We start from the raw sequence: 17885 nt of genomic DNA on the forward strand, positions 1-17885 counted from the left end.
AGAATAGAACTACTATAATACTGTCCCCTATGTACAAGAATAGAACTACTATAATACTGTCCCTGTGGTGGAAGTCCAGTATTTCTATATCTTGGATCGGTGGGCCTTGGCAGTAGACAGTTGTCAATTTAACATTCTATACACATATTTGCTTTCTGTCTTGCTATAAATATAATATTCTTACAATTACACAATACTATTAGGCAATGAAATATCTGTTTTTTCATAACTCTGCTGACATGGGGAAGCCAACATGAAACTTCTGTTCTCAAAACGCTGACAAGATAATATATAGTATAAACACGTTACATTTTCCATCTGTTTGCAATTTTGGAGGACAGTTAACTCAGACATGAACAACCGCAGCTACCGCAGAAATTACCCAAGCAATTTTACTGGAAACGTATGCAAATAACATGGGAGGTTTGTGCAATTTATAGTTCATGATGTACCATCCAATCATATCGAAGGAACCCCACGTGGCTCCAAGACAACCCACTCATTTCATCCACCACCTGATGGCCAATCACAGATGACCGGAGGATGGAAGAATTACAAGATGCTTATCCAATAATTAAACAATACGTTGTATCTATGTAATCTTTGACCTGCCCAGATGGGCGGATGTGTTAAACTCTTAAAATAGGCTACACGCCGATCATTAAAGTTAGAATTGAGGAAGCTATGCATGCTGAACCTCGTGTCAGTGTGAAAAACTTCTTATGCGCATTATCAATTCAGAATTAATATGGAAGGGTGTAAACATTCCAAATTGAGTAAGCCGTGATTCCGCAAAGGAATTCTACGACAGTGGTGGCCCGTACGGGGACTGTGATCGATAGGCTCCGAAGAAATCGGACACAAGGCACGGACATGGACAACCTTGGACTTAGGGGGCCCACCAAATACACGGTAAGATAAATTAATTATCTATACCTGTGTGGCTAACTCCGGGCTTGCCTATGTGCCGTGCCAGGCCGATAGATTTGGAGACGCACGACGACAGGTACTTCTTTAAGTCTCGATCACATGATAAGAACCTGTCATAAGATATAAAGGAATGTTTACATGCCTGTCGTTTTGAGAGTACTGGTCGGTTGGCAAGGTCAGTGAATTGCTTTAAGGGAGAGGAAGTCCCCGCAGGGGCCCCCTGCTCGGGTCAGGTTTGGAGTCTAAAACCTTAGAGTCAGGGGGACCTGACGGGGTAGTTTGACTAGGAGGTCTTGCTCGGGTCAGGTTTGGTGTCTAAAACCTTATAGTCAGGAAACGGTCAAACGTCTGGACAGGCACCTCTGCTCCGGTAAAGTCTGGTAAAAGATCTAGGACAGAGGGGCTGCCAGACAGTATCCCGAGGGGCAGTTTAGACCAAACCAGCCGTACTGGTGCTCCGTCTAATTGTCTGTCTATTTGTGTGTGTCCACAAATATTTGTTTATTGTTTAAATGTCCACGAGTAGATCCCTCCGTCTGAGGGTAGATTGATAAACTGTGTAGCGACAGAAATGCTAGAGACTCTAGGGCGGGGCATACTGTGTCCGGCGTCTGAGGAGACTTCTATAATCATGAATTTGGCAGCCATGATTGAAATTGAAAGGCAGCAAACAATGAGCCAAGGTTAATTCTTACACCCTCCAGAAAAGTGTCAGAGGGGTGGAGAGTCAAGTTATCATTGATTAATCAAGCAATCTTTCTGTGTGTCCTACCTGTCCGTTATATAGGAATAGTTTGTTTGTCTGTCATATAGAAGTAGTATCAGTCCTGCTCAACTGTGCCCGTAATTGTTTAGAGAGGGAAAAAAAAGCTGCTAACTTCATTTAAAAAGAGGAAGTGGAACTCTTAATAGAAGCGGAGCAATTCTTGTGCTGTAACATTTGTTAGTTATTTAACTAATATTGGATGTTAAAACTACTAGTATGTCTTGTTATGTAATCTAATCTAATCTTTGTGATACGCCCGTCATAAATGTAAAAAGTTATATGCCACTCACATCCTGAGGGGGCTCTTAAGAATACAGACTGCGTAGCCCACCATGCCCACAAGAAAATACATCTATGTTTGCCAAGTCCCCAACAGCGTACATGTTAGCAGACCCCCCTCCCCAATTCAATTGTAACCACATACAATGTTAGGTGGTCACCGCTGTGACAGTAGTTACAACATAATATATGTGATTTATGCATTAGACGTTAGAATTTCCCTAAGAGACTTAAAAAGAGGAAGTTACTTGCCCTGTAGTCCCAGCACAAGTAACGTATATTCACAGACAATATAAAATAAATAAATAAACTACAGGGAGTAAGAGACGGTAGAGAAGCTAAGGAATAGGAAACAAGCAGGTAACGATAAGGCCAGGTATCCACAGGAGGAACGGGGCAGATTGATCCGTAATTTGTAAAATGTAAATTGTGTGGTGCATAAGACTTTATCTTTATTGAGTTGTGATGTGTACCCAAGGACTGCCAAACATTGAATGAGGGAATAAGGAAGTAAGTGATTAGCCACACTCAGAGGGGTGGAGCTAGATGATGCAAGAACACGTCTCTTATCCAAGGAGGGGGTAAGAATCATAGATAGCCAGAAGAAAAAGTTTTGTTTTTTCTCCTGTCCCAAACTCAGCTTTCCACGGTTCCTGACAAATTATGGGACACCCACAAGACAGGCATAGGGAAATTGAATGTATCGACCATGATAATATATACGAGACCCAGATACACACCCCTGGGTCAAACAGTATCCCCCTAGTTTATAAAAAAAAAAAAAAGGGGGTGAAGGGTCAGCCACACATGTTAGGTGCTGTGTGCTGACGCTTTGGAAAAAACTGTGCTGTGTGCTGACGCTTTGGAAAAAACTGCCAACCGGCCACAATTTCACTGTTAATTTCTCTTGCAGAAGGCTGTAAGGCCTGGAGGCCTCCAAAGACTAACCAAGTTCTGCAGGCCATACCTGTACATACACCCGTTGCCAAATTCCCCACCTTTCTGGGCCTTGTTTCATACTGCCGGCCATATGACAGTAGTGACACAAAAGCACGGAGGACAACCACAGCCATGAGGGTGGATCCAGTGACTTGAGGAGCTCCCTCATCTGCTTTTGCGGTGGCAGCAGTACAGGCAATGGTTGACAAATCTTCTAAGTTGGTATTGGACTACCCCCTAGTGGTCCACACCCCAAATGACACCCAGAACATACTCATGCAAGTGCAACCCAAGCACTTATCTCTGGCCTATTAGATCCGACTACAATGTGCTCTTTCCATGCCTCCCCCAATATTGCTCTGAGCTTCCCAATGTTGTAATACCTTGAATCCGGCTACTCTTCTTTTAATCAGGTATTCCTGGGGGGAGGGGAGGCATAGGTGATTTGAGTATGGCAGATCAGCTATTTTTTTAAATAGCATTATTGTAGTGATGTACACACTGTTAGTGATGCATATTTTGAGTTTTCTTTTGTAGATGGTATCAGGGTGAGGATTGATGATTCCGAACCAGATATGCAGAGGTCACACAACAAGATGTCCTAAACGCAGAAGCTCTGCCTCCGCATGTCTCAGGGCAAGAAGCGGAACCGGAGGCCCTCACTGAGGCGTGTGGAGTGGTAGAAGGTAAGTCGGCAACTTTTTACACTGACTCCTGGAATGCATTTGGCATAGCTCATGATTATGGCCCAATATGGAAGGCCAGACAGCTTGTTATCTCAGTAGGACAGCCAATTAAGAATGGTGCAGCGGTGCAGAGTCTCATGGAAACCCTACTACTATTACCTGGCAATGGAGAATCCACACCGATTTCTACAACGGAGAAGCAAGAGATGACACCCTCGCCGACAACACAGCAAAGGTAGCGGCCCTCAAGCCGTGGAAGAAAGAAGAATAGATACTGACAGCATGAGTCAGTGATAAGACTTTGGACTTTGATAAAACCTTTGGACTTTGATAAAACGTTTGGACTTTGATAAAACCTTTGGACTTTGATAAAAACTTTGGACTTTGATAAAACCTTTGGACTGTGATAAAAACTTTGGACTTTGATAAAACCTTTGGACTGTGATAAAACCTTTGGACTTTGATAAAACCTTTGGACTGTGATAAAACCTTTGGACTTTGATATGTCAAGGACTTTACAGTTACAAGTCAACGAGGAAAGAAAGCAGATGGGCTAAAAGACGGGAGCGACAGAACAGGATGGCGTATGGCGAACAATTAACAGAACTTGCCTACAGAGGTCCCTGTCCCCCATGATGGCCCAACTGGTACACAGAATCAAAAGCAGCGATGACGGCGACACTGAACAAGAATGGGTGACACCTAGGTTCTCTGTAGCTGCTGCATCATTTGTCCAGTTAGCATGATCTTTGCCATATGCGAGTCCGGACAGAAGTAAGGTGGCCATATAACACTTGCCTTGACCACTCTACGCATTTCAGAGATTGCCAATTTGACCACATTCAGCTCACACCTGTTGGGGAGTATGAATATGTGCTTGTTGTTGCTCGAGTCTTTTTCAGGTTGGAGGCCCACCCGGATACTAAGGTAAATGAGCAGATAACCACACAGGGGCTCATGAATGAGGTAATCTGCAGATACGGGGTACCGGAAGGGAATGAGGTAAACGAAGGTACACAGGTGTTCTCTTCCAGACTCAGAGGCAGACACTGGGACACATATCTTGCAGCCTGGGGATTGGGTGCGCATCAAGAAGTTCCCCAGGAAGCACCCTCCTGAGCCCCGATTTGATGGCCCCTACCAGGTGCTTCTGACTACTGCCACAGCTGTGAAACTAGCCGAAAGACTTACATGGATCCATCCATGCTTCACACTGTAAGAAAGCTTCAGATCCGGGAGACCAGTCTTAGTTGTGCCAAGGACATTACTCTGGATAGGGCTAGTGAGAGAGGAGGGTGGCAACTGGAATCCTTAGTCGGAAGGATATGGGGGTATGGTTACCTTCTAGTATAACTCGTTCAATGCTCAAGTAGCCGCATATTCCTTCGACTATTGTACTGTGGTCCCGTGTCCTGAACTTAGAATGTTGCTTGGTTTTAATGCGGTTTTTTCATTAACCATGGGAGATCCAAGCCCGGGGGACGGGGGGACTTACAGTCTGGGGACATACCGGTACGGGAGGACAGGTCCCTTAGGGAAGTTAAAAATAAGGGGTATGGTAGATGCAGCCGAATGGAAGCCTTCACTTAGTCCCATGCCCATAATTAACCCCCTCCGCCGTAAGATAAAGACCTTGACGAACATGATGATCATAGCCGACCCTACCTTTTGAGGACACCTTGACAGTAGCGACTGGCTACTCTGACCAGAATCTCTGGTTGGAGTTGATGAGGTACAATGCTAACAGGAGCAACAAGTCTAACTGTTGCGTGTGCGGTAGTGCCCGACTACACTCGGGGATGGTCCCCCTAGATCTCCCTGTAGATGCTGAAGAGTGGTTTATTAGTCTCTTCACGAACATTTCCGCTAATTACACTGTCCGTGAGAAATGGAAGAAGGAATACTCTATAACTACTTAATTGTTTTGCACCGGAGAGAGTATTACTGACTACCCTGGAAACTACACCTGCCAGGCAATTAGGCAGGGTAGAGGGAGATTTTTGGGGAACTCATCAATATTTCCCTTGTTTAAAAAAGATGAAGAGCCAGTTCCGATAATGCCAACCACATACGCTACCAAAGAAAAGGAGAAATGTACTAGTACTGTGCCTGCCCCGATCTCCTAAGATGGATTGTCAGTGGAATTCCCATTTGCCAAGGGATAGTGCAGAAGACCTTAGGTTCCGGCGAGGGCACACCCTGTGGGGTGTTAACTTGTACAGATAGAGGGTATGGATGCCCGGAAATGAGCCCAGGGAATCCATGGCCTCCCTCTGAGGTGAGGTAGGGATCCCCCCCCCCTTAGGAGTAGGGACTTACGGGCAGTGGGGAAACCCTGACGCAAGGGTGAGGCGAACTGGACGTGTTCACCATTAGGACTATCTCCAGGAGGGACATTGGTGTGGGTGAAGATTAAGGAGTCCCACGCCGTGCGTACCTGTGCACGCTACTAGTATTGTAACATTATGCTAGAGCGAGAAGAGAGACCCCTGGTGATAGTTTTGACCCACACATGTACGTTGACGTCATAAGACAGCCAAGGGGGGTACCTGACGAGTTTTTTAAAAAATTTTCCTGATTTATTATGGTAAATAAATGTTGACCAGATTAATTATGTTTATTATAATTAACAGCGGTTTATAAATTATACTAGAGACGCCTTATAGGGACTAGTCGACCAATAGGACCTACCTCGACTATGACTTTTCAAAATAGAATGGCACTAGGTACGATTTTAGCCAAAAAAGGGAGTGTCTGTAAGATGATAGGGGAGACTTGTACCTACATTCCAGACAAAACGTGACCCGCAGGTAAAACCGCAGTTGCCATTAAGAAGCTGACCGCACTAACTAAAAAGAGCTAACCTTAGTCTGGTTTCCTCAGTAAGGTACCTAACGGGAGAAGGGAAAAATATATATAAAATAAGTTTTGAAACATTGTGTATTTAGAACACTGTGATAGGTTTTTGCTAAGATTTTGCTTTATTTTATCTGCAGTGCACTCTGCTTATGTCCACGCAACATGCCGGTGTTACAACGCCCCTGGTCCTGTTACCTTGCCGCCTCTGGAAAAGGGAAGTGGGAATAATCAGCTTGTAGCTCTTTCCTTCCAGACTAATATATATGATCATGCACTTACTAATGAGACAGGGGTTCAGTCATGTTGATCAGTTATTAGATAGTCCTGATTTTGCATTTTTGTTGATGAATCGAGGTAACGTCAAGAAGGCGGGGTTCTATACAAGTTATGCAGTGTTTACCTGAGATAGTGAAAGTCGCACCTCTCCTAACCTGATTATATTTGTCACCTTTATAGTCATCCTAATTTCTGTCTGTTGTTGCATACAGTGTATTCCGACCCTGATGACTGCCTGGTCCACCTGTCCCACTACGACGTCCAACAAAAAGCCCACTGTCAGCGCAACCGTCGTCATCATGGATCCAGAATGTGATGATGTCGAACCATCCTATACCCCCATGACAGCAATAGCTCCAGTGTACAACACAATGCGAGTCTAGGGTCAGCGGTGGGGGATTGGGGTGGGACGGAGCAGGGCGAGTTTAGTGAAACAGATAGTTTCAAGGGGGGTCTGTGGTGGAAGTCCAGTATTTCTATATCTTGGATCGGTGGGCCTTGGCAGTAGACAGTTGTCAATTTAACATTCTATACACATATTTGCTTTCTGTCTTGCTATAAATATAATATTCTTACAATTACACAATACTATTAGGCAATGAAATATCTGTTTTTTCATAACTCTGCTGACATGGGGAAGCCAACATGAAACTTCTGTTCTCAAAACGCTGACAAGATAATATATAGTATAAACACGTTACATTTTCCATCTGTTTGCAATTTTGGAGGACAGTTAACTCAGACATGGACAACCGCAGCTACCGCAGAAATTACCCAAGCAATTTTACTGGAAACGTATGCAAATAACATGGGAGGTTTGTGCAATTTATAGTTCATGATGTACCATCCAATCATATCGAAGGAACCCCACGTGGCTCCAAGACAACCCACTCATTTCATCCACCACCTGATGGCCAATCACAGATGACCGGAGGATGGAAGAATTGCAAGATGCTTATCCAATAATTAAACAATACGTTGTATCTATGTAATCTTTGACCTGCCCAGATGGGCGGATGTGTTAAACTCTTAAAATAGGCTACACGCCGATCATTAAAGTTAGAATTGAGGAAGCTATGCATGCTGAACCTCGTGTCAGTGTGAAAAACTTCTTATGCGCATTATCAATTCAGAATTAATATGGAAGGGTGTAAACATTCCAAATTGAGTAAGCCGTGATTCCGCAAAGGAATTCTACGACATCCCCTATGTACAAGAATAGAACTACTATAATACTGTCCCCTATGTACAAGAATAGAACTACTATAATACTGTCCCCTATGTACAAGAATATAACTACTATAACACTGTACCCTATGTACAGCAATATAACTACTATAATACTGCCCCCTATATACAAGAATATAGCTACTATAATACTGCCCCCTATATATAAGAATATAACTACTATAATACTGCCCCCTATGTACAGCAATATAACTACTATAATACTGCCCACTATGTACAAGGATATAACTACTATAATACTGCCTCCTATGTACAAGAATATAACTACTATAATACTGTACCCTATGTACAAGAATATAACTACTATAATACTGTCCCCTATGTACAAGAATATAACTACTATAATACTGCCTCCTATGTAGAAGATTATAACTACTATAATACTGCCCCTATGTACAAGAATATAACTACTATAATACTGCCCCTATGTACAAGAATATAACTACTATAATACTGCTCCCTATGTACAAGAATATAACTACTATAATACTGCCTCCTATGTACAAGAATATAACTACTATAATACTGCCCCCTATGTACAAGTATATAACTACTATAATACTGCCCCCTATGTACAAGTATATAACTACTATAATACTGCCCCCTATGTACAAGTATATAACTACTATAATACTGCCCCCTATGTACAAGAATATAACTACTATAATACTGCCCCCATGTACAAGAATATAACTACTATAATACTGTCCTCTATGTACAAGAATATAACTACTATAATACTGCCCCCTATGTACAAGCATATAACTACTTTAATACTGGCCCCTATGTACAAGAATATAACTACTATAATACTGCCTCCTATATACAAGAATATAACTACTATAATACTGCCCCCTATGTACAAGAATATAACTACTATAATACTGTCCTCTATGTACAAGAATATAACTACTATAATACTGCCCCCTTTGTACGAGAATATACTGTAAGTTAATAATACTGCTCCTATGTATACTCATCCCTTATTATGAAACGTCGAATAACCAGTCAGTGCCTGTGACTAAACCCCCTCCCCCACCTGTGCTTATTTAGATGTGACTTGCCTATAAACTGGATGAAGTAACGCTGGATAAAAAGGGATGGGAACAATCGTTTAGCGACAGCACAATAACCTCAGAAGTCTCAGCGAGAAATCTATATAAGACGCTATTAAGACTAATACAAAGGAGGCACAATAGAAGAGAAGTATTACATTTGGGAGAACGGTTCTGTTCTGATTACTCCGCAGGCCGCCCAGATGATGAAAAGGGCTGCGCAGAATAGCTCAGTGTGAGCACTACAGATAATAGGGTTATATATAAATATACACTGAGTGGAGGAGGAGGGAGCCATGAATAGAGTTTTATAGCTGGGATATGTAACCATTCTGATATAAAAGTGCATAATACTACCAGTACACAAGAAAAGAGACACCCACAGGCTGGCCCAGTAGAGTCGAGAGAGTTAAAGGGTAACTCCACCAAAAGTATTTAACTATTTAAAGTTCCCTATTGCTTTGTCATCATGTGGTGGGTTCACCTTTGATTTGTAGAATTCACCACCCTCACATCAATGACACTAAATCATCCCCTTATGTTGACAACCATCTTCCTGGTCATAAAAGGGAGGTAAAACGAAAAAAAAAAAGGTATGGTACCGTGTTAGCCAGTAGAGCAAAATGTGATTGTTCCCAGCATGAGAAACCACGTAATCTTGTAGATATGATACCTTTTAATAGCTAACAAAAATACATGATGTTATAGCAAGCTTTTGGACCTCCAAGGATCCTTTCTCAGGCATAATGAAACAGATGTGGATGTGGCATATATATATATACAAATGTACACACATGAAAAGGCACAGACAAAGCGAGACTAATTTACACTTAAAACAATACCAGACAAGATGAGCAGAGATGTAATTACTTAATCAGTCCACTGGTAAGAAATGTGACAGTTCAATGATCTCTAAATTGGTGTTAGGGGTCACAGGCCTGTGTGTTAGCTCTCCTTCAGACCTGCAGATAAGGAAGATGGAACAATACCTCTGCAGCGCCACCCCTTGGAAGGCAGCATTCCTTCAAATCAATGTATGACTTTTTACCAAGTCTGTAAAACAATAATTGGGAATAGCACCCCTTCTGGTGCTCTCCTTGGGGCAAGCCCTTCAGATATACAGCATCAATCTCTACAGTGCAAAGCTGGGGGTGTCATTTAGTGATGAGCAACTGGTCAAACCGGATGTGAAAACTGATCCCCTCTGCTGTTACTTTCAGATGAGCCTCTTGAGCTATTACTTGTCGGCCTCTGGTGATAGGGCCCTCAGTTTCAGCTGTACCCATTGCACACCTATATTTCTGCCTGTATGCTTAATTAGTATTACCTGTGGCTGGTACTGCACACTTCGAGGGAATGCAGGATGATAAAGCGCGCTGTTATCTCTCAGGTAACCAGCATTTGTCATAGATATACAATGTATCTCTATGTGCTGAGTGGAGGAGAATATGTTGTATCAATGCAGGCTGTAAATGCTCATTATATTCATATTCACCAGCTACAGCATTGCAGTAGTGGCTCACCCCACCTCATCCTCAGCCGCTCCCCACGTCTCTGGTCAGATATAATTACAGGAGGTCAGCGCTATGGTATTGTCAGGGCAGTGATATCTCAGCCATAAGGAAAAGCTGGACATCTCTTCCCTCGATATCAAGCTGCAGCACAGATGGACCCAGCATGGTATGTCTACACTGGGCATCTTGACACCAATTATCCTGTGTGTGATCTCTCAGGCACTGACTTCGTCAGCAGGAAATGTGTTTAATTGGCTCAGACTGTAAAATATATTAAGACTTATTGAAGAGTTCAACCTAAGGACTGAAAAAACTGTCAGATGGTGCAAAACTGGAGAATTTATGTGATATATCTGGTACCATACCAGCCTTACTGGTCTCATATTACATCCTAGGCACTGCTACCATACCTGCCTTACTGGTCTCATATTACATCCTGGGAACTGGTACCATACCAGCCTTACTGGTCTCATATTACACCCTAGGCACTGCTACCATACCTGCCTTACTGGTCTCATATTACATCCTGGGAACTGGTACCATACCAGCCTTACTGGTCTCATATTACACCCTGGGCACTGGTACCATACCAGCCTTACTGGTCTCATATTACATCTTAGGCACTAGTACTATAGCAGCCTTACTGGTCTCATTATTATATTACTGTCATTGGTATAATAACAGACTTACTGGTGGTACTTGAGCGTGTTATTATTGTCACTTTATAGCTTATGGTAAATGCTGGTAATGAGCCCCTATCAGTTTCTGACCTGTAGACATGTATCACTTAGCCTGGGTTCCCACACAGCAGAATCCCGGGCGGAAATCTCGCGGTTTCGCCGCAGCGAAAAACCGTGAGATTTCCGCTGGGAGAAGCGCTGCTTCAAAACCCGCGGCACTTAGCCGCGGGTTTTGAAGCAGCCCGGCCGCTCGCTCTTTCCCTGCGGCCGGCGCTCCCATAGAGGAGAGCGCAGCCGCAGCAGAGGAAGAAAAAGAATGAGCATGCTGCGGCCGGCTAATCCGCACCGCAGTGCCGGCTTCTGGCGGATTCGCCGTCCCGTGTGCACAAGATTTCTGAGAAATCTCGTCCACATGGCTGGCTAATCCCAGGATTAGCGGTCGCAGGCGGATTTGCCGCGACGAAATTCCGGATGGAATTTCCCCGGCAAATCCGCCCCGTGTGAACCTAGCCTTATAATAATTGTCATTCATTATGATTTTGCATAAAAATGTTGGCAGTCCATAATTTTTGGATTAAAAAATAAAAGTTTTTATACAAAGACAAATTTCCTCATGGAAATTGAATCATTATCGCCAATAAATATCTGATACCCGATTTCTTCATATTAAAACCTAAAAGGATTATGTAGAAAAGTTGATAATCCTGCCAGACCATTATTTACTTTAGAGAGAACTTTTCAGCAGCCTACTGGCATTGAGATTCAATAGTACAACAGCAAATCTATAGCTGCATGGATAGGGCCATTGCTTTTTATAGAACTAATTTCAACATCAGCAAGTAGTGGTGTAGCTGCCATCAATCGTTGTGTTGCCAACAATAGAAGAGTAAGTAACTTACTTTGCAGGCCAAGTTCTCTACTAACAGAATCATGGAATTCTTGAAGAGTGTGGCCGCTGTGAGGGGTCTCTTGGTCACTTCACTTATGCTCATCTTTCCGTCCGGCCACATGTCCCTCAGAACGGGGTCCTTACTGTCAAAAACAACAACAGTTTGAGACACACCAGATATTAACAGTTTAGACAGAGATATTCCCCTCTCTTGCCATCCCAATGTACACCAGATATTATGGGTCAGATTATGATGTACCCCTTTTTATACATACGAACTTGACATCAGGGATTAGAATTTACCTGCTCCCTTTTCACTCTTTATACAACTAGGATTCTAAATAACGTCTTCCTTTGTAACCACCCATGGGAGATTATGAATAATCTACCTCCTTATTCCCTATGTACTGGGCAGCTGGGGTTATAATATACAGTACTGTGCAAAAGTTTTAGGCAGGTGTGGAAAAAATGCTGCAAAGTAAGAATGCTTTCAAAAATAGATGTGTTGAGTAGCGGTAGTGTATTTCCAATTGGTGGGAAGAACGCGGGAAATAATTTATTCCCTGCTGCATAGAAGGTGGGAAGGAAGTACATTGTAATCCCTGGTGTCAGACGCAAGTCGGGGATTTTGTAAGATTATAGTCATGTATGATTAGAGAGATTGTCCAGTTGTTGAATATTAATATCCTATCCATAGAATAGGTTATCAATAGTAGATCGGTGGGGTTATGCCACCTGGGACCACCGCCGATCAGCTATTCTCTAGGCCAATGCACATGTGCACTGAGCGGATTTTTGCAGGAAGCAGACAGCTCTATTCCCACTGCAGTGGACAGGCTTGGTATATTACCAAGTTGAAGTTCCTGCAATTAGGTGGCTTGGAACTATTCTGCGCTTGCCACATTTCTTTCCTCATATTACAGTGAAGACTTCCTAGACTATAGGATATTTGAATTTGATCCTGTGTTGGATGCTCTGATGATCTTTCTAGCTCATGATTTTTTCTTACATGTGTGAACAGACTCCAATGGTCAGACCTTTAATCATATTACAGATGTAATGCATGCTGCTGTCAATAGGTGGCGCCATCACATCTCCGCACCTTATCATATCATTATACTAGGCCTTGTCCCCAGTCACTGGTGCTCATATTATGTAAATCAGGATAATTGTCTCTGATGATGATTGCTATTAATTGTAACTTTGGCAGAACAGAAGACACCGGCAGTATGCCAGCATATCCTGATGGCAGTCAGATCTTCACAATACAGCCTGCAGGGCACCTACAAACCCAGTGTACAAATTATAACGAGTGTGTATATGAAGCCAGAGACACCTGCAGACTCCTAACATTATACAGAAACATGCAGTGAGAATAAATCACCCAACGATTCGGTAGAAATCCAGCTCAGTGATGATGCCTCCACTGTAATAGTCACACCAGTGCCCAGTGGCATGATTTGCTGTCAATTCCATGTGCCCCTCTATATAATTATACCCTGTGCCCCTTATGGACAAATGATCACATGCATGAAGAATATCTGCCCCAAATTGACTCTTGAAAACATGCTGGATGTTTCCTCATGTAACAGAACAAATAAGGCTTTGCTCACATCTGCTTTCAGGGTTTCCATTTCCCTATTCCATCCTGGAAGAAGGAAAGCAGAATCCCTGCAGTCAACAGATCCAGGTCACAAAAAAAATACCTACCAAGGTAAAAGGGGGTATGTTTTTTTTTGGTGGGGGGGAGTGGTTAGAGGGATGGCTTATCGCGACATATTACGTTACCTCTGTCATTCCAGTGACCTCAGTAGTAATAGCGCTGACTCGCAGTGGCCCAATAGTAATCATGTACCCTTTAGTGGCTCCAATAGTATTAGTGCCCTCTTTAGTGGACCCTGTAGTAACAGTGTCTGCATTAGTGGCCCAGATGGTAAAATTGCCCCTTTGATGCCCCCAGGAGTAATAATGATCCCCTAATGTCCATAATAGTAAGTGTCCCCCTAAGTGGCCCCAGTAGTAACAGTAATCCCTTAATGTCCCTAATAGTAAGTGTAGTCCCTAGTGGCCCCAGTACTAAAAGTAATCCCCTTAGGTAAAGGTAAAGTCCCCTGGTGCAAGCACCGAGTCATGACTGACTCCTAGGGTGACATCACATCATGACATTTTCTTGGCAGGCAGTTTTAGCGGGGTGATTTGCCATTGCCTTCCCCAGTTATCTTTTACTACCCAGCAAGCTGGGTACTCATTTTACCGACCTTGGAAGGATGGAAGGCTGAGTCAAGCTTGAGCCGGCTACCTGTGTGGCCCCAATAATAATGCCCACCTCTGACTGAGTAGAAACAACACCATGAAGTACTTTAACGCCCACTTTTGCTCCTGTCCAGCTAATGGTGTAATCAGAGACTCTGACCCCTCCCAGCATCTGTGCTGTGTACAGGACATGCAGGAATGCAGACACCAGGGGGAGGGCTCATAATCTCTGATTACATTAGCGGTGACCGGACCGGAGCTATCAAGTATATTAAAGTACATCATGGTGTGGTTGCTGCCTGGCCATGCTCACTGTTAACAATTATATTTTACCGGTCATTAATATGGTCAGTAAGGAATTAATACCGGCACCAACCTTTGGATTTAATTACTAGCTACACTGGTGAGCTAGTGGCCGGGTTGCAACCTTAGATTCATGCGGTCTTTCGGCTTCTGTGCTGCCCTCTGGCATTTCCTTGGATGAAATAGTGCAGCATGCTGGTTTTTAATATAACCTTTAATAGTATTTCATCATTTAATTTTGCATGATCTAATCTAACTATGAAAATATTTCCTTTGCTATTGTTTAATTGTCTTCATTCACATCCTAATCTGTTTTCAAAATTCTGCTGTTTGCGCTTAGAAACAACTAGTGAATCAGCCCCACCCCACCGGCAGACATGTTCACTTAATAGTTCATCTTTAAGCCTAATGCACGGAAATCCGTGGCGTTTCACTGCAGCTGTTAGGTTCTATTGAACCTAATAGCTCAATGTACATGCTGCAGAATTCTACCACGGGTATACGCACGGACGGCTTCCATTGTGGTCAATGGTAGCCGACTGTCACGCTATACTTCCGCTGTAGCACAGCAGAAGTATAGCACGAATACACGCCCCGCCCTCCGCCGGCTGCGTCATATGACGCTACCGGCGGGCCATGTGACACGGCTGGCGCGTCATGCGGGACTTCAAGCAGCGGATCCGGAGTGAGTATGGGGTTTTTGGGGGGGCGCCGTGATGAACTTCACTGCGGTATTCCGTTTGCGGAGCATGTCACGCCCATGTGCATAAAGCCTTACTGTGTAAGGCCGCCTGCAAACGAGCGGAAATTCCGCAGCAGGATTTCCCGCAGAATTTCCGCTGCTGGAAGCCTGCATAGGATTGCGTTAACAAACGCAATCCTATGCAGATGGCCGCAATTTGGCCGCGCGAAATATTGCGCAGAGCCCTGCACAGAAATGTCACTCACCCACTGCCGGCTCCGGTCTGCGCATGTGCCGGCTGCCCGGCAAGCCGGCACATCAAACAGCAAGAGCCGGTGGGCGTGGGTGAGTACGTGCTCGTCCTTGCAGGCGCTCGGGTTGGGTCCTGCGGCGAGAATTCTTGCTGCCGGATCCGACCCGCCCGTCTGCAGGCGGCCTTAGTTTTATCTGAGCTCCCACAATGCACTGCTCACTGGTCACAGTGAGACATCACTATAGAAAAGGGATCTTTACAAAGTAGAACAGTCAAACTATGAAATGCCAAACCCCAAAAGGTAGTAAAGGCAGATTCTTTGTCAGCATTTGAAAAAGGGTGGGATGCTTATCTAATAACAAATAGCATTGAGGTTGGACTTAATGTAACAAATAGGGTTGTATATTGATCAAAAACCTTCAACTTGATGAACTTGTGTTTTTTTTAACCTATGTAACTATGGAAATCAGCAGAATGCAGGATTTAGCTTTAGTAGAACCCAGAATCTATCAATTAAGTCGCAATCTGAATAAGAGAAAGAAAGTAATTACAGATGATTTTACTGTGTAGATTATAACTAGAGGCAGTTAGAATACTATTAATAAGCTTAACAGACTTTTTCACCAAAAGAATAGAGTTACTTGAGTCCAGCAATTGCATTTTATTAGTGTGTATCATTATTTCCTTTATGTAGTTTGCTGTAGACTTCTGGGGAAGCCCAAGATGTCAGCCAGTGTGACCCACTGTTGAGATACAGGGCAACCCACTGCCATGTCAGTGTAAGTTGTAATCCTGTATGGTGGGACGCACCAATCTATTGGCTGGCTTCTATGGTATCGTTCACATTGCAGACTAGGTTTGTCTGCAGTCACTTCTCCCCAATCTGGGCTGGGTTGAGTCGGTGGCTTCATATTAGTCTGCACTAGACAATTAGCTTCTCCAGTCTATAGACTGGCTCACTGCATTCTGTTAGGGTTTATGGCGATTGTACCTATCTCACGGCGATTGTGCCTGCTCTGCACCTTCTCAGGTACTGCATTGTTGGCTCTTTCCCAGCAATTGCAGGGTACTCAAATATTAGATATGGACAAAAAGTAGAAATTCAGAATTCATGGACTTTTCTTCATAAGAAAGCAGAATTACCGTGTAAAATATGTATAACGTGTATCTGCCAAGGATTGAATTTTATTAACTGCTCTTTAAACTGGATGGAGCCCCAAATTTCCACTCCCACTTTTCAGTAGAAAAAGGCAGATGGTAATCCAGCTGTATAAAGCTCTGGTGAGACCACAGCAAGAATACCGTGTTCAGTTCTATAGACCTCATCTACAAAAAGACATTGATAACATAGAACATAATCCAAAGATGGACTACAAAAATGGTAGAAGGTCTCAAGAACAAAACTTCAAGAACAAATCAAGAAAGACTTAAAAAAAAAACTTAAGAAGAAAGGAGAGGGGGACCTGATGGAAACCTTTATATATATTACAGGAGCAGAGAAGGGAAAGGGGAGACATGATGGTAATCTTTACATATGTTACATGGAGGAAGGGAGAGGGGGACAAGATGGAAACCTTTATATATGTTACAGGAGGAGAGAAGGGAAAGGGGCGACATGATGGAAACCTTTATATATGTTACAGGAGGAGAGAAGGGAAAGGAGCGACATGATGGAAACCTTTATATATGTGACATGGAGGAAAGAAGGAAAAGGGGAGACATGATGGTAATCTTTACATATGTTACATGGAGGAAGGGAGAGGAGGACAAGATGGAAACCTTTATATATGTTACAGGAAAAAAGAAGGGAGAGAGGGAACATGATGGAAACCTTTATACATGTTACAGGAGGAGAGAAGGGAGAGGAGGGACATGATGGAAACGTTTATATATGTTACAGGAGGAGAGAAGGGAGAGGGGGACATGATGGAAACCTTTATATATGTTACAGGAGGAGAGAAGGGAGAGGAGGGACATGATGGAAACGTTTATATATGTTACAGGGGGAGAGAAGGGAGAGGGGGACATGATGGAGACCTTTATATATATTACAGGAGCAGAGAAGGGAGACGGGGGGACATGATGGAGACCTTTATATATATATTACAGGAGCAGAGAAGGGAGAGGGGAGACATGATGGTAATCTTTACATATGTTACATGTAGGAAGGGAGAGGGGGAAATGATGGAAACCTTTATATATGTTACAGGAGGAGAGAAGGGAGAGGAGGGACATGATGGAAACCATTATATATGTTACATGGAGGAAGGGAG

The 17885-nt window shown here is 43.3% G+C and overlaps 1 protein-coding gene across 1 annotated transcript in view; it reads right to left on the bottom strand.

Annotated features, from left to right (window-relative positions):
• Positions 1-17885, bottom strand: part of LOC136586513 (unconventional myosin-Ig-like) — a 174755-nt gene that overhangs the window by 115463 nt on the left and 41407 nt on the right. The window contains exon 14 of the mRNA XM_066584633.1: positions 12132-12264. Within this exon, the coding sequence (XP_066440730.1) occupies positions 12132-12264 (133 nt within the window). The remainder of the gene's footprint in view (positions 1-12131; positions 12265-17885) is intronic.

This window comes from Eleutherodactylus coqui, chromosome 12 (assembly GCF_035609145.1).
Source record: "Eleutherodactylus coqui strain aEleCoq1 chromosome 12, aEleCoq1.hap1, whole genome shotgun sequence".
NCBI classification, from domain to species: Eukaryota; Metazoa; Chordata; class Amphibia; order Anura; family Eleutherodactylidae; genus Eleutherodactylus; species Eleutherodactylus coqui.